This window comes from Gastrolobium bilobum, unplaced genomic scaffold, assembly GCF_033153095.1.
Source record: "Gastrolobium bilobum isolate Gb01-03AN ecotype WA unplaced genomic scaffold, APGP_CSIRO_Gbil_v1 utg12160, whole genome shotgun sequence".
Classification (NCBI taxonomy): Eukaryota; Viridiplantae; Streptophyta; class Magnoliopsida; order Fabales; family Fabaceae; genus Gastrolobium; species Gastrolobium bilobum.
Genome location: NW_026898262.1, coordinates 1,710 through 20,464, shown reverse-complemented (window position 1 = coordinate 20,464; position 18,755 = coordinate 1,710). Strand labels below are relative to the sequence as shown.

The following is an 18,755-nucleotide window of genomic DNA, read 5'->3' as shown; positions in this document are numbered from 1 at the left end:
AAATTACGAAAATGCCATTTGACCGTGTCGGACACGGTCAAATTCGTGTGTCGAAATGGTCAACGTGTCAGAAAAAGTTGACCGCGTGTCCGACACCGTGTTAGAGCGTGTCGCCGTGTCGGACACGATTCTTTCTGTTTTTACAAGTGTCCATGTTTCCTTGCATTTAATCAATGGGACAATATAAAAAATACGCAAAATTTTGCAATATGATTAAAGAAAAAACTCTCTTAACATAGACTGGCTGGCCTGCTTAAGTGACCCATATAAATGGTAATCAACAAAATCAAGACCAGGCTAAATGACTTATGCCCCTAATATGGGCTAAATGAGCATGCTTCCCTCGTCCTACGCTTAGATTAAACCTCGAAGTGAAAAATCCAAACTAAAGAAAAAACAACTTTTAAAATATGTCAACAAATAGATACTCGGATTAACATGAATATTTAACTCAGTTTTATAGCCTTATTTATAAGATATCATTGTCTTTCGTTATTTATACACTAACAATATATTTTGGACCGATATATACTGGGTTCATTCAAGAACTCCACAATTAGATCTTATTTTCCATTACCTTTCTTTACACACATAACCCTCTCACGTAAAAAGTCATACTACCTCACACTATCCTAAAATCTATAGGACAAAAAGGTTTTGGCACATACCCACTCCATGCCACAAAAACCTTTGCTATATATGTCTCACTCTTCCATTGAAAGCTAGATCATCCCAAGCAACAAAACCCTAAAACAAGAAAGTGATCAATTTATACCTCGAATACGGGAAAAGAAAACAAATTCAACCAAATGGTGGTAGCTTTGTTGGTAGCAAGGAGCTAAGTAGGTGAAAAGGAAAGAGTTTCAGTTCGATTCCAACATGTCACTTTTGAGAGTAGTTTAAATATTTTTATATTTGATTGTCCCGCATTCCAAATTAGTCACATAGCCGGCTCTGAGAGTCAAAGTTCGTGAAAATACGAAAGGAGACAACTTGCTTCAAGAAAATAATTAGGATTGAGTTAGCTAAAAAATGCTCCAATTCTTATTGTGGAGAGAGAGAAGCAGAGTAGTCAAGCCAAGAAAAAAGAGAGATTGAGCGAAGGATTTTAGGTCAAGGCTTAAAGATGTAATTTAAATGTTTAAATCGGTAAATGGAATAAAAAAAATTAAATTTTCATTAAAAAGCAATATATCCTTAAAAGAAATTAGAAATTTCAATTTCAATTTCAATTTTTTTTCTTCATTAAGTACCCGTCAAACTTTTTTTAAAGTTTTTCTTCTCCTTTCTAAGGAGAAGCTCTTATGTTATCCAGAAAAAAGAGGTGAAGTTCTTAAAAAGAAAAGCAACTTATTTTAGTAAAAAAAAGTTAAAATTAGATCTTAGGAAAAGCTCTCAATATGAGATTCAGTTTTTTTTTTTAATTTAAACGCAATTGACATTTATTTGTATCTTCATTTAAAAATTTATTTTCAAATTTATCCTAAAACTCAATATTTTTTTTTTTTTGGTGAACTATCCTAAAACTCAATATTTGTCTTCCCTTTTCTCCAGCACTGTCTTCCATTTTCCCCAGCAACTTTTTTACACTTCAACTACCTCATGAGTAATTTTAAATTCTTTTAACATCCTCCTACTTTCTGAAAATAAAACCCAAAATTATTAAATATTTTATTTTTTAAGTAATTAAGAAAATTATGAAAAAAGTAAATAAATATACAACTTGATCATTAATTTAAAATATGTTGATTTATTCATTGAAACTAAAGTTGAGGTTTATATAAGATTACCAAAAAAAAAAAGTTGATGTTTATATAAATTAAAATTATCGATTTGCTAACAAGTTCATCCTGTAAATGTTATTAACTTACTAACAAGTTTACCATTTTAGAAATTATTCTGTATAGATGAAAACTTTTGAAAATTATTCACCAAAAAAAAAACTTTCGAAAATTAGAATAACACAACTAATTATATATTTCAAGAACTAAATTATACGTTTACTTAAAAATATTAATTAGGAGAACATAATATCATTAAAATGTACATGTACAACTACTTATTAATTAATAAATTAATATATGTCTTATTTTTTTTTTTGGTGAGGAATATATGTCTTATTAAATGAACAGTAAAGATATTTAATGCTTGAATTTTTATAATATTAAATATTTTTTTTTTTTTTTTTGAAAATAAGAAAATTTTGTGAAGTATATTAAACACTTTTTAAATAGTACTTTAAATCCATATTTTACCACTAATCAGTGTGTAATTTAAACACCACACAAGAAATCTTAAATTGTATCTTTATGACACTAATTATAGATAGAAAACAATTAATGCATTAAATTTAGGAAATCATTGATAATGCCATAACGGACTTCGAATTCCAAATTACTCTATCTGCATCGTGTTTTATCGTCATAACAAATTTTGCGCAAACATCTTAAAACTTGAAAGCGACATATACATGACTTTATTCCACCATTATTTTGGTTCCCTCTCCATACAACTTATTAGGCTGAATATATTACTTTTGTAAATAAAAAAAAAAAATCTTAATCTACATGGCAATTATAGTTTATCAAACAGTTGTAAGCACAATAATAACACGTGAAATTCTCATATGCAAAATGTTTCAATAAATTGTATCAAAAAATAATAATTTTTTTTTCAATAAATAATTAACAATAAAAATAAAGTATACTCACAGAATTTATTCTAATTAATATTATTTAATCGTATTACAAAGAAATATAAAAAAAAGAAAAGAAAATATATATAATTATTGCTGTTGAGATATATAGCTTTGTTGAGATATATAGTCCCACATTGGTTGTATGAGCAACTAATGTGGAGTTTATAAGGCCTTGGGCACTCCCACCCTTTGAGCTAGCTTTTGGGGTGGTGACCTCAAGGTTTTTAACATGGTATGCCTCGCCGCCCCCCACTTTCTCTTGTGGAGTTTCTTAGCACAGGTAGGCTGGGCCTATTGTATTGTCCACTCTTCAAGCCCAATGGGCTCTTGTGTGAGGGGGCATGTTGAGATATATAGTCCCACATTAGTTGCTCATAAGGCCTTGGTCACTCCCACCATTTGAGCTAGCTTTTGGGGTGATGTATCCCAAGGTTCTTTACAATTGCAATAGGATATCATGCTTATTATTCTTTATGTCTACTTTATCTACTAATATTCAATATCGTTATATCAGAATCTCAATTAACTTTGTCTTTTAAGATTTTTGATTTAATGACGTTAAAAAGAGAATAAATAGAGTAGAGATAAAATAAATGGATAAATATCGTATCTCAAAATTATTATTTTAAAAAAACAAGGATAGAAAATGATGAAAAGGACTCGATGATATGGTTGGGTAGTTAGGGGAAGACCGAACCAAACCCATAGTGGAATAGAAAAAATTGTTGGTCTTACCAGGTAGGCACGGTCGTTCCCATGTATCGAGGGATGAGTATTGAGGTTCCAATGAGTTTGGGTTTGTGTTTGTGTTTGAGACCAAAAAGGAGACCAAACCTTGCAAACAAAGTGCGCAGCCGCCAAGGTATGCACAAGTACAACCTTAACTTAGCATTAGCCTAGGGCACTTTACTCCTTCCATTAGCGCATGTTCTCTTTTACCTTCTCTCTCTGTATCTGTGAGTTCTATCTCTGTCTCTCTGTCTATCTCTCTCTCTCATCATATAAACACTTTTTATTTATTTTTTATTTTTGTTTCTATTGCTTTTGCTTATGGTGCTTCCATGCCAGAACTTACCGTTACCAGTGTGATGTGCCCTGCTTCCGAGACAAACACAATGGCACTTCGTTTTGAGGTTCAGCTTCTCATTTTATTTATAGTTCTACTGTCACACTGTCTGCAGTTTTCTCGTGACAAGTACTTAGCCTTTTTTTCTCTTCATAGTTAAATCAAATGGAAGATTGTTAATCAAATTTTGCATCATGATGAGCCAAAAAGTTCACCGTGTGCGTTTGTTAAGCCAGCGCATGATCTTTTGACATTTTTTTTTTTTGTTTATTTCATACCTGTATTTCGGTTATTCTTAGAACTCTATGCTATTCCCTTTCTCAGGTTCTTGGCAGGTTCAACCGTGCTCGTGCCTCTCTATTGACTCTCCCTCATTTTGTGTGCCAAACGCCTTTATTTATGCCGGTGGGCACACAGGGTTAGAGTTTAAACTTGATTCTTTCTAATTTGGTAGCTGCAACAAATGCAATTTTCCTAGTACTTTTCTGTTTTTCTTCTGCTTAAAACTTTGCATGGAATTAAAGAATAAAGTTCACTTTTTTAGTGAGTAGCCAAATCGTTTCTATCTTCTTTTTGAACCTTTGGCACCAATTTTACTGCTTTGGGGAGATTATGCAGCTCCTATTTCAGTGGAGCAAATAACTGAAGAAACACTTGACATTTTAAAGTGAATTATTTTCCTATGGACATTGGTTATTGCTTGTCCATAGAATACTTAATGCTTAATGTTGATATTTGCATTGGTTGACATGATTTTTCTCAGTTTGGTAGGCTTTTGGTGGATTGCTTAGTAGTTGTTTTGCATTTGAGATGCTGTAATTTTGCCTCACGGATGGGGTTTCTAAATGATCAGGAACAATCAAAGGATTGACAACTAGCCAGCTTGAGGATATTGGTTGCCAAATAATACTTGGAAATACATATCACTTGGCCCTTCGACCTACTTCCGAGCTTCTTGATGAAGCTGGTGGTCTTCACAATTTTATGAACTGGCCGCGTGCTCTGCTTACAGACTCTGGTGGCTTTCAAATGGTTGTTTATGACTTCATGTATACTAGATTTTTGTTTTCATTAACATTGCATATACTGTTGTGTTGTGTTTTCTAGCATTCTTGCAATTATGCTATTATCTTTCATCCTATGAATACTTTTGCATAGTAATTTTACCTGATGACAGTTGCTCATGCCACACAGCCTATGCCAGAAATGAAAAACAAGAAAAACCTAATTTCATTATTTTTTATTGTCAATATATTGCATGAAAGCAAAGGAAATGAATTTCATACAAAGGAAACATGGTGGTGGAATGGAGAGGTGCAAGAGGCAATAAAACATAAGAAGGAGTGTTTTAGATCTTTGCATAAAAGTCCCAGTGAAGAGAACTTGCAAAAGTTTAGATTGGCGAGAAAAAATGCAAAGAAAGCAGTGCGAAAAGCTAGAGGCAAGGTTTTCGCTGATTTGTATAAAAATCTTGGAAGCAAGGATGGTGAAAAAGGTATATATAAACTTGCAAAAATAAGGGATAAGAAAAGTAAAGACCTCACCCAAGTTAGATGCATCAAGGATGAAAATCAAAATCTTTTGGTGAGAGATGAAGATGTAAATGAAAGATGGATGAAATACTTCAACAAGCTGTTTAATGGGGATAGAGATATAAGCGAGGTGGACTTGGAGGACGCTTATGATGATTTGAATAGAAGATTTGTGCGTAGAATTAATACACATGAAGTTAAGGAGGCTTTAGAGAGGATGAAGACTAATAAAGCCTTGGGACCTGATGGTGTCCCTATTGAAGTGTGGAAAGGCCTGGGGGATGTGGCAATAAAATGGTTGACCAATCTTTTCAATAAGATTCTCCAGACTAATAAGATGCCTGATGCATGGAGGAAAAGTATGATTGTGCCTATCTACAAAAACAAGGGAGATATACAGAATTGTTCAAAGTATAGAGGCATTAAGCTAATGAGCCATACTATGAAGTTGTAGGAGAGGGTTATTGAGCATCGCTTGAGGAGAGATACCAAGGTTTCTGTAAATCAATTTGGATTTATGCCAGGAAGATGTACCACGGAAGCCATTTTCTTGATGCGACAAATAATGGAAAGATATCGAGAAAAGAAGAAGGACTTACATATGGTGTTCATAGACCTTGAGAAAGCATACGATAGGGTTCCAAGGAAAGTTTTATGGTGGGTTCTGGAGAAGAAAAAGGTACCATCAAAGTATGTAAAGTCAATCAAGGATATGTATGATGGAGCTACTACATGTGTGAAAGCTTGTAACGGAACATCAAGTTATTTTCCTATCACGGTAGGTGTACACCAAGGATCGGCTCTAAGTCCTTATCTTTTTGCCTTAGTTATGAATGAACTAACAAAAGATATTGAAGAGGAAGTGCCATGGTGTATGCTTTTTGCAGACGATATTGTGCTTATTGATGAGAGCAAGGATGGTGTTAATAGAAAACTTGAATTGTGGAGAAGCACATTGGAATCTAAAGGATTCACATTAAGTCGAAGCAAGACTGACTATCTGAAGTGTGAGTTTTCTCTGGTAAGAGATGTAGACCAAGATCTCGTGCATCTAAGTGGTCAAGAGGTACCCAAGAAAGACGCTTTTAAATACCTGGGCTCCATTTTGCAAAAAGGTGGAGAGATTGATGAGGATGTAAATCATAGAATCAAAGCAGGGTGGATGAAATGGCGCAATGCATCTGGGTTTTTGTGTGACCGCAAAATCCCCCTTAAGTTAAAAGGAAAATTCTATAAAATAGCAGTAAGACCTGCAATGCTATATGGAGCTGAATGCTGGCCAGCACATAGGCAGCATGAGCATAAAATGGGAGTAGCATAGATGAGGATGTTAAGGTGGATGTATGATTATACGAGGATGGATAAGATAAGAAATGAAGATATTCGACGAAAGGTAGGAGTACTACCGGTGGCTGAGAAGATGAGAGAGCATAGATTGAGGTGGTTTGGGCACGTAATGAGAAGGCCCCTGGATGCTCCCGTAAGAACAGAAGTTTGTTACCAAGAGCTCAACACAATAAGAGGTAGAGGTAGATCGAAACTTACTTGGGGGAAGGTAATAAAACAAGATTTAATGGAGTGGGATATAGATTGGCGAACGGTATGCCTTAGAACGGAATGGAGAAAAGCTATAAGCATGGTAGAGGGTTAGACCCGTTGTTATTCCTATGTTCCAGATGGTCCCTTTTTAGTCCTTTTCCCCTTCATTTCCCCCTCTTGTTCTTTTCCCTTTCTTTTTTACTTTTATTTATATATATATATATATATATTATTACTATTCTATTTATTTATTTTTATTTTTACTTTTATGTTTCTTTTTTTCAACCTTTTTGTATCTTTCATTTGAGTTCATCTACCACCGACCTCAATTAATTTGGGATAAATGTGTTGTTGATGTTGATGTTGAATATATTGCATGAAAATTGCACAATATTGAGGAAAGCAGAGAGTGTAAGATAATTAATTTCTTACAGGTCAAATATCTATGTGAGTGTATGGCGTTACATAAGTTGTTTTTTTTTCTTCTTTTCCAGTTTTTGTTCTGTTTATCTTTGAATCTTATAACTATGAAGAAATTGTGTTGCTTTTTCAAATTAGTATAATGTTTTATGACATTAGCATACAAAATGAAGAAAAGTGAACCTATATTATACATTTATTGATTGATAATAATGATCCTTGTTAAATAAAATCTTTATTTCACTGGTGTTTTAGGTTTCATTGTTGCATCTTGCTGATATCACAGAAAAAGGGGTCACATTTCAGGTATATTTTTTACTTTCAAGATATAGAAAAGATTTGAAAGGTGTGATCTGCTCCACTCTTGATCTGTCTTCTTAAAACTGGTTTCACTGTGCCATCCAGACTGCTGACCGGACTGCATACCAGTTCGATCAAACCTTAAAACCATCTTAGCGGTTCAACCACCCAAAAAAAGTGAAAATTGGTTAAACCGTCCAAAACTGGAGAATTGGACCAGTTTTGACTTGTGAATAAAAACTACCTAGTTCTCTGCAAAACTGAAAATTGGGCTTAATTGGGTCAAATATGGACTTGGTTGTCAATTTCTCCAATGGTTCATGTTGACTTCTGGTTATATAGGCCAAAATTGTTCAAAATAGCTTGAGAAATTGAAAATTTTAAAATGAAAAAAATTTGCATTGAATATATGATGTTCATCACCTTTGTATATGCAGTAACTTTCTGTACACACATAAATATACATATAATATTCTATAATTTATCTAATTTATTTCAAATTTATTTATGACATCCATTTTGACCCACTAGTTTGACCAGTTGAATCATGAACCACTATCCTCTCTGGTTCTCCAGTCAAACAAATTTTTAAAACATTGCTCTTGATATTAAGGACATTCTTGAATGTGGTTATGAATTCATTTCATTTCTCTCCAATTTTTCTTGATTTTTCTCATTTGCTTTGTGTTAGTGGACGGCTAATTGAGTTATGATAAAATATTTATCTAAGGGCTATAATGCCATGCTTTCATTGTCTGACTCTGATACATGATATGATAATATCAAAATTTGAAGTGCTTTTTAATCCTTCCATTTTGCGTTAGATGGTATACATTGGTGTCATTTTACAATTGATTGAGTTTGTAGTTATTTACTTTTTGGATAAAAGAAGAATTTATATCAAGAAAAGATTTATGGAATTATGATTATGAAGTATGATGTCATTCTTTTGTCATTTGTAACAAGAAAGTTTATTCTCTTGCTTCAGTCACCAGTAGATGGAAAGCCAATGCTTCTAACACCTGAGGAATCAATACAAATACAAGTAAGTAGATTAAATTTTTCTCCATGTTTCCCTTTTAATTTTACCTGTGTGCTTTCTTTTTCTTAATATTTTTATATTTTTTATTTAAAATGTATAAGAAATTGTGGGAGTCTACTTAGTGTAATTTGCTTTGAAAAAATAATATTTGTTGTTTTAAATTAGTTATTTTCAATACAGTATTTCCAAATTGAGAGGGATGCTCTTTGTTTAGAACTTCCATCAGCATTTGGAATTTATCCCTTGTAAAAGTAGGTCTTATCCTTCATCTTTGCTTCCCAGTTTTCCTGAATTGCAGATTTTGATTTTGTCTTCTCTTCTCTTGATTCCTGTTGAGATATATAGTCTCACATTGGTTGTATAAGCAACTAATGTGGAGTTTATAAGGCCTTGAGCACTCTCACCCTTTGAGCTAGCTTTTGGGGTGGTGTATCCCAAGATTTTTTAAATGGTATCAGAGCTTGAGTGACTATAAGGTCACAAGTTCGATCCTCACCGCCTAACTTTAAAGTGGAATTAAAATAAAAGCACAAAAAGGTAAACCAAAAATTGGGCCTGTGCAATATCCACGTTTCTAGCCCAATGGGCTCTCGTGTGAGGGGGCGTATTGAGATATATAGTCCCACATTGGTTGTATGTGTAACTAATGTGGAGTTTATAAGGCCTTGGACACTCCCACCCTTAGAGCTAGCTTTTGGAAAAATTGGGCCGGTGCAATATCCACGTTTCTAGCCCAATGGGCTCTCGTGTGAGGGGGCGTGTTGAGATATATAGTCCCACATTGGTTGAGGCCTTGAACACTCCTACCCTTAGAGCTAGCTTTTGGAGTGGTGTATCCCAAGGTTCTTTATCAGAGCTTGAGTGACTATAAGGTCACAAGTTCGATCCTCACCGCCCCCACTTTCCCAAAGAAACTTTCTCCCATTAGTTTATAGATAACAATTGTAAGTGGCAAGGCATGACAGCCTGAGCCTGTAGTATTCCGTACTAGCTGTGGAATACCATTAATCGTTCTTCATCACTATCAGTTTTGCATATTAAATCAAGATATTTTCTTCTGTCTTTCTGTACATGAGAAACATTCACAAGCTGATGCTTGTTGAAGATATGGAAGTTGATTGCTGAGAAACATTTGGTGCATAGCTATGCCCTTGATTTCCTCATGATTTTAATTTAAATGTACATTCTCTTTCAGTATGACTCCTCTTTCTAACTGCCTGCAAATTTTGGGAATTTCGAAAAGTTTAAAATGAATCTTGAACCAATACTTCTACAACAAACATGGTTCAGAATTTTCCCTCGTATTTTTTTGGTATTTTTTTTGAAACCAAGCGTCTGTTTGGATGAACTTTTTTTTCTCCAAAAGCTGCTTTTTTTCAAAAAAAAAAGTGGTTCTCACTGTAAGTTTGTTTGGATGTGTGCTTTAAAAAAAAGTATAAGTCAAAAAAAAGCCAAAAACCTGTTGTTTTTGGAAGCTAAAAATTTTTGCTTCTAAAAAAAGCAAATGTCAAAAGCCAAATATTTTTTTCAAAAAGCTCAATATTTAAAAAAAAAATCTAAATAGTTGTAAGTTGTAACTTTTGTAAAAAACACTTCTAAAATAAGTAAGACATAAAAACTGCTTTTTTTAAAAGGCCAAACAAATGGGCTCCAAATATCATTTAAATAGACCATTAGGTTCTGAGCCCTAGATAAAGAGCCCTCAATTGACACTTGTAACATATGGCTGCTTTATGCCACACAAAAAAAAATTCATGTGCTGCTTCACTGCCAGATCTTAAAGCTAGCAAACAGCAACAAAATTTAATGAAAATTTGAGTTTGGTTTAGATATTCATTGTCACAGTTTTTCTTTTTAATAACCATTTTGAAAGAATAAATGCACTCCAAAGTCACATGCGTTCATATTTTTGTCATAAATTGTGCAGAATAGAATTGGAGCAGATATCATTATGGCTCTTGATGATGTTGTAAAGACGACCATTACTGGTCCAAGAGTTGAGGAAGCTATGTATCGAACACTTAGATGGATAGACAGATGTATAGCAGGTAAATATGTTAGTGAAGAATAGCATTCTAGTATGTGTTGATGTTCAATGAATGTAAATCACTTTTAGGCAGCTGTGAATATTCAACTGTGTGAATAACTGATTGATTCTGGATACTGGAGAAATTGTTGCATCAGCGAAACTATCTCAACTGGGGTATCCCTTTCTCGTAGCCTGTAGGTTAGCAGCCACAACCAATTCACACTGTTCACAAAAATTAGCATATTTTGGTTATCTAGAAGACTTGGCATCTGCACCAAAGTGTAAAGCTCATGGTCTTTTTTGAGGGGTTTCCCTTACACGTGATAAGGGAGTGGGTAGCTTTGCTTCATTGTTGCTTTTGTTTGTTCTGTTATCCTCCAATTTCTTTGCACTCATCTATTTTTCTTAATGAATTTCTTCCTTTTTTTTTTTAAAAAAGACTTGGCTTAACTTTAGAGTGAAGTTGGGAATTAAGAATTCTATGTCTTAGGGCTTGGGTCATATCTGAGTAAGGATGCTTGCCAAAAGAAAAATCAGCTGGTAGGAATTTGAAGAATGTAGATAGATCACAGCAACAGATCTTGAATGAGTCTGACACACTGTGCTTAAGAAAATAACCTGTAGACATTGTCCCCCTTTTGTCTCTTATCTTATTATTTAATAAATTTATTGCAGATACATGTTGGAAAGAGACTACTTATTTCGTTTTGCCAACATAACAACACCTTTATCCCAAATTAATTGGGGTCTGTGGTAGATGAACCCAAATAAAAGATACGAAAGGGTTGAAAAAAGATAAAAAAATAAAAAAATAAAAAAAATAGTAATAATATATATATATATGGAAAACGTGTTTGTCATTTTAAATGACATAAAGTTATGTCATTTTAAGAGAGAGATAGACACAAAATAATTTTTTTTAAAAAAATTTAAATTAAAAAAAAATCAACCACTTTCTCTCTCCCATGATTTCCATTTTTTGTCTCTATCTCTTTCTTAAAATGACATAACTTATGTCATTTAAATTGACAAACACCAAACCCTATATATATATATATATATATATATATATATATATATATATATATATATATATAAAAGTGATAAAAGAAGGGGGAAAAGGGGGGGAGATGAAGAGGAAAAAGGACTAAAAAGGGACTGTCTGGAACATAGAAATAACAACGGGTCTAACCCTCCACCACGCAAATAGATTTTCTCCATTTCGTTCTAAGGCACACCATCCGCCAATCTATATCCCAATCCATTAAGTCTTGCTTTACTACCTTCCCCCAAGTAAGTTTCGGTCTACCTCTACCTTTCTTTGTGTTGAGTTCTCGGTAACAAACTTTTATTCTTACAGGAGCATCCAAGGGCCTTCTCATTACGTGCCCAAACCACCTCAGTCTATGTTCTCTCATCTTTTCAGCCACCGGTAGTACTCCTACCTTTCGTCGAATATCTTCATTTCTCATCTTATCCATTATCGTATAACCACACATCCACCTTAACATTCTCATCTCTGTTACTCCCATTTTATGCTCATGTTGCCTATGAGCTGGCCAACATTCAGCTCCATATAGCATTGCAGGTCTTACTGCTGTGATTCAATCTAGATCTAGTTCCTTAATAGTGCCAACATATTTTCAGAAATTTCTTTAATAGTGCCGACTTGTGATTCAATCTAGACCTAGTTCCTTTTTTCAAAAGAAAAAAATATTACTTGGACTTTCAATTTTGTATTCCCTTATTAAGAAACATGAGAGAAACTCAAAATCTTTTTAGATTCCCGACTTCTGCATTCATCAAAATAACCTGAAAGCAACCATTAAACTATATCAGTGAATCCTTTTTTCTTTGGCCTGAAAATCACTGTAATACCCTTTGCAAAGCCGGATCCAATAAATTATAATGTCAAGAACTATATATCCACATCTTTGACATGGATCAGACATCTGAATTTTTTGTTTTTCATTTCTTTTATAGTGGCTATTGAGTTTTATAACACTTGTTAAGTGGACAGTTATTTTCTCCTCATGAAAAACCTAGCCTTCTTGTAGTAATGTATTTTCTTCCCTAATATTAATTAGTAAACATGTCTGTTCTTTATTCTTTTCTTTTTTTTTTAAGAAGAGAGAACTTAAAAGGGCAATGGAAGGGGAAGTTTTTTGTAGTTGACCATTCTAGAGTTCTTTTAGCCAATCGCTAGCACATTCAATACTTTGTAAGAGAAAAGTAAGGTTGAAAGTCAATAAGTCAAACACTGAGAAATAGTTTCTTTTTCGCTGTGAGGGCTTTGTATTGAGAGTATGGAGAAGTGATTGGAAATTTACTTAACATATGTACCTCTTTGTTTAAGGGCCTGTTTGGTGTGACGTATAAGGCATGATAGTATAAGCTTATACTATACGTTATGACATTTTCAGTTGTTTGGTATGACCATCGTATAGTATAAGCTTATACAGCATAATCCCTTAATACATCAAAACGATGTATAACTTAATCCGGCCTAAGGGTGAGGGATAAGGCCTGATAAGAGATTGATGTATTAACATCGTTGACCAATGTAATTCTCAAAAATTAATATATATTTTAATATTAATCTATTAAAATAAAAATTAATTTTTCAATATATTAATTTTTAAGATATTTTTATTTTTATTTTTATAAAAATTAATTTATATTTTGGACACATTGATCAATAAATTTTTATAAAAATTAATATTATATGACATTTTTTGAAGAATTATATAAATTCTTTATTAAAGGATATTTTTATTAAAAATATTTATTTTTATCATATATAGTATTATACAGTGCATTACCAAATACTAGATGATATTATCTTATACAATATATTATTTTATATAATATCGTGCCAAACGCTGGATAGTATTAAAATTCAATCAGGTCTTATACAATCAGGCCTTATACTATCAGGTCTTATACTAGCAGACCTTATCCTATACTATGCACCAAACATGCCCTAAAAGTCCCTTGTGTGGGTGGTGTATTGTGTTTTTCTCTTAGCAAATATAAAATTATGCAGTGATGTCAAGCATTGTACATCTGTAGAAGTTTGATATTAGTTTTAGCATGGATTTCTAAATAAAATTGAAATGCCATATTTTTTAATCCTACAAGGATAATTTTTAGCTCTGCCAACTATAATGTTTTTGCATGCTGAATATTAATGCACATTGCTATGTGTCAACAGCTCACGGGAGACCTCATGATCAGAACTTGTTTGGTATTGTGCAAGGTGGCTTAGACCCTGTATTGAGGTGAATTCGGGCAAAAAGCATAACCTTCTTGTTGTGTCAATATTTATTTTCCTAGTTACTGTTTTGCCAATGCGGATGTTGTATATTGCTTATAAGTTATGATATTTTGTAATCAGGGATATCTGTGTCAAGGGTATGGTGGAGCGCAATTTGCCTGGGTAGGTGTAAATTCATGTCAGCATAAAAACTATTTATGGTTTTTCCAACGTTTTTTGTATTTCTGTTATGTGCGCTAAGAACTAGACTAGACTGTACTGGCCAGCTTGGCTGTTGGTACAATCACCCTCCAGAACTGGACTTGATCAAATTATTCAGAAACCATTTATGCAATGTCTCTATTTCCTCTTTAAAGACTAAGTTAATAAGCTTAAAAGTAATTTCACTTTGTTAAATGTATTTAATTGGTTGGTTGTCTATGATCTGTTTTCCATATTTTCAATTTATTTTAGAGGACCCTGAATTGGGGGCCTTACTGGTTTGATGACTGATCTGGTTTTTAATACATTGGGCTGGGCAGATAGTGTCCAGTGATTTATGGTTTGGTCTAGGCGGAGAATAAAAATAATTCTTTTTATGATCTTCATGTGATTAAAATTATTTTCATCTATCTGAAATTTGATGGTTTGTACATGTTAGAAGATCAATTGTTGAGATATATAAAACCATTAATGTAACCTCACCCAATAGCTTAAGCTTTTGGGTTGAATTGGTTCTTTACATGGTATCAGAGCCTCGATGTATCGGGTTCGATTCTTACCGCCTCCAACTTTCTTTCTAGTGAAATTTCTTTCTTCGCACAGGTAGGTGGGCCTGTGCATTGTCCACCTTTCAAGCCCAGTGGGCTCTCTTGTGAGGGGGCGTGTTGAGATATATAAAACCATTAATGTAGCCTCACCCAATAGCTTAAGCTTTTGGGTTGAATTGGTTCTTTACATCAATATAAGCCCCAGTTAGAAGAGTTGATCAAATAAGGGATAGCCCAATAATTAGACGTAGAGGAAGACAAAAAAAAACTCAAGAGAAACCATTAAAAATGATTTAGATCTAAATGGTCTCTTTGAAGAATTGGATTTTGATAGAACACAATGTGATTGTTTGATCCATGTAGCTGACCCTACGTACTGGGAAAAGACTATGGTAATTGTTGTATCCCACATTTAGGAACACAAGACCTTGGTTGTTGTTTTATAGCACATTTATTAATATTCATCGATGCCTGGAATAAAAATACATATTGAAGCCTTTGTTCTATATATTAAAATGAGAAGTATATAAGATATGCACATATAAAGGTTCTCTTTTGTGAATTTATGCAAATTAGAATGAACAAAATAAACTATCCATCACAATCTGCAATGGGAAGCATGAATTTCCCATACGATCATGTTTGGATATTTTTACCTGCATATGGTTTTTCCCCAGCAAATAATACAACTTTTCATATAGACTTCGAAATATAAGTTGCCTTTGTATCAACCTATATGAATATACACCTCAGGCATGAAGGAGCCTTGAAATTAGTAGTTTCTCAGTAGTGATATGGCGTAAAATATAATTTTCTTTTGTCACAGCTATGCTATTGGTGGTCTTTCAGGCGGTGAAGATAAAAATTCATTTTGGCGAGTTGTTGCTCAGTGCACTGCTGCTTTGCCTGAGGATAAACCACGATATGTCATGGTCAGAAAGACTTTCATTATCGCAACCAATTTTTAGAAATTATTTCAATGTAATATGGTGACATTTGCCTGCACTTCTTTCAGGGAGTTGGTTATCCACTTGATATTGTTGTCTGTAGTGCTTTGGGTGCTGACATGTATGACTGTGTTTATCCTACCCGTACTGCACGCTTTGGCACTGCTCTCATTCCTGAGGTGATCATTTTTTTACCCTTTTATTGTTAATTTGGAACATCCTTTCTCTCTCCACATAAATATACCTGTCATGTACATATATATGTGTTGAAAATTGACAATAACACAAATTGCAAACAAAAAGAGAAAGAGAGAGAGAATAGACACAATGATTTACTCTGATTCACCCAAAATAGGCTACGTCCAGTTTGTCTGTACTATATTCACCTCACTGCCACTCGTTACAAATCACTCGGTTTACAAAAAAAATATAAATAGGATTAGAAAACCCTAACAACAGCTATTCATAGGCTCAAGCCCAAATTACTAAGAAAAGGAAAAATTACAATAAATCAGAAGCCCACAACAGTACTTAGCCTCTATGTAACACCCCGCTGTAGCACCGGTTTGTTAACATCGCATTATGATATTAAGCGCAGTTACAATCACATAGGTTCAATTAAAATCCGGATAAATTTTTCATTTTAAAACATGCCGAATTTATAATACCCAATTTCGTGATCATAACCAAATTACCTTGCGGAATCAGATAAATCAAGCTTAACATCATGTTCTTATTCCATTTTTAAACCATTAATTTACTTCTTATTTATTTCACAACTTCTATATTGTAGATTTCTTTGTTGGCTACGCGTGGCTTCAAACCGCGCTCAAACCAGAGCACTGTAGCCCAAGTTATGACAATTGGAAGCAACACAAGAGGGTGTTGATCACAGGCCCCGCGCGCTTCAGCGCGCTACCGGGCGCTCAAGCGCACGTTATCGGGCGCTAAAGCCTCCATCTGGGCGCTTAAGCGCACGGAGGCAGGAAGCATCAGGTCCTTTAGTGTAAATGGGCGCTTAAGCGCTCACCAGGGCGCTCAAGCGCGCTATCCTAGGCGCTTAAGCCCCCATTTGGGACGTTTTAGCGCGCAGAGGCAGAAACATCTCCTCCTTCAGCGGCTGAGGGCGCTCAAGCGCTCGACCCTAGGCGCTTAAGCCCCCACTTCTGGGCGCTCCAACGCGAGGAGGCCAAAAGCATTGGCTCTCACAGGGGCAGCAGGGCGCTAAAGTGCGCTCCAGTGCGCTAAAGCGCGCTGCCAGGGAATTCCATTACCCTCATTTTTTAAGTCCAAGTCTAGGGGAAGATGCATCCCCATTCCAAACTCCAATGGTTCATGCCTCAAAACTTAGTCCTAGCACTCACCCAACCTCTCCTCATGAGATTTAGCTAGAATTTGGGCAGCATAACCTTTGTTTTCTTAACGTTTCCCAATTTAAACAAAAGGTACCTAATTAATTCTCAGCCCAACCAATTCAATAACTCAATACATAACAAGCATGCATATATTGAATTTCAAGTAGGCATCATTTACAGTACATATTCATTACAAATTATGGAACTTAGCTTACAAAACACTATGATCATTCCCTTGGCTCCCATCAACAAAAGAGATGACCAAAGGCATGAGCATAGGCTAAGTCCATTCCAATATACAAATCATACATCTATCAATTGTCTATGAATTACAATCCTATACATGTGAGCTACAAAACAACATGTATGATATCAAAATACTGGATCCTCATGCATCAATACTAGTCCAAGTATGGCCACTTGCCACTGGTGGCTCCTGCAGCATCCTTACCTGAAAGGGGGTCCCCACAACACGGGGTGAGATATACGAATATATCCAGTAAACCAGGGGTCCTTGGAGCATCTCTCCACCCCACAGTTCCATATCAGTGTAATAGCAATAACAATAATAATGCAGTAAATACATATCTATGCAAAGTGCAATAACATCTCCAGGAGAAATCCCTCGAGCTCTCAAGCTGTCCTAAGGAAACTCAGATGCAAATAGTCTTACTGGCCAGCTAACTACCAAGTATGATTTACGCATCGTCATGCAACATACCAACATAGGGAAATACCATCCTATGCCACACCAAATGCATACACATACGTATAACAAAGCATTACACTATTTTATTGCATTTATATACACAATCACAACCTCTACCCTTTCAGGGCTTGGTGGAACAGTCAAGGGAATTACACCCAAGGTCCGAAGGCTTACCTCAATGCTTCAGTCAACCTTTGTTCACCACCAACAGGTTCCACAGTCAGTCAATTACAATACTCCACTTCTCAAACAAAACCTACACAAGGTTTAATGCAATTAACACATATTGCATCTAATAACATCTCATAGCTATCAACCAAGCTATACAATTCATACCACACATAAGCATGAACTTACCTATCCAATGGAGCTAATCAAGCTCCATAGCTTGCTCCAATGGTTGATCACTCACGGTTGGTCCAAATGTCTCAATCCTAGACATCACAAGGACACAATCATCAATCAACCAAGTCAAACCATTGATCATAATTGCAAGAAAACTCTTCAACAAGCATGATAATCTTGCAATATACCAAGTATAGTCATTTAACTAACTAGGCTCATTTTTACCGATTAAATGACATTCCTAGCATTTTTCACAACATGCTCTCAGCTCCATTCTTCCTAGAACATAGCTAATTTAACAACATTTCATCAAAAACCCTAAAACACTATTCATAAACCCTAACTCATGCAATTTTCCATGAAAATAAGGTTCAAGGGGTAGAATCTTACCACCAATGGTTACACAACCAAGCAAGGAGCGTTCCTCAAGCTACCATGGAGGTAGAAATTCCCAAAACCCCAAAATCTCACAAAGGGCCGAATTTTTGAGAGGCAATATCTCTCTCCACAATGCTCCCCACTCAAAGCTAAGCTTAGATTATGAAAGAGGGGAAGATTTAGAGTGGTTTAGGCTTTTGAATCACTCCAATTGGTTGGGATTTGCTCCCTCCTCTCTCCCTTTCTCCTCCTTCTCCTTCTTCTTCCTTGCTTCTGTTTCTGTCGACGGGAAAATGGGGGGTTTGGGGTTCTTTTTTGTGTTTTAGTCACTTATCATAGGTTAAGTGACTTTAAGCGGGTATTGGTTCG

At 34.8% G+C, this 18,755-nt stretch overlaps 1 protein-coding gene across 1 annotated transcript; it reads left to right on the top strand.

The window, feature by feature from the left end:
- Positions 1-3,421: 3,421 nt before the first annotated feature.
- LOC133314326 (uncharacterized) lies at positions 3,422-17,869 on the top strand (the record flags this gene model as incomplete). The annotated part of the gene is made up of 12 exons (XM_061515794.1): positions 3,422-3,560; positions 3,767-3,831; positions 4,089-4,182; positions 4,618-4,796; positions 7,511-7,561; positions 8,544-8,600; positions 10,525-10,645; positions 13,841-13,907; positions 14,024-14,065; positions 15,479-15,584; positions 15,668-15,778; positions 17,789-17,869. Coding segments are annotated over exons 1-12 (1,080 nt in total), but the record flags the coding sequence as incomplete, so codon positions are not given.
- Between the last annotated feature and the right edge of the window lie 886 nt (positions 17,870-18,755).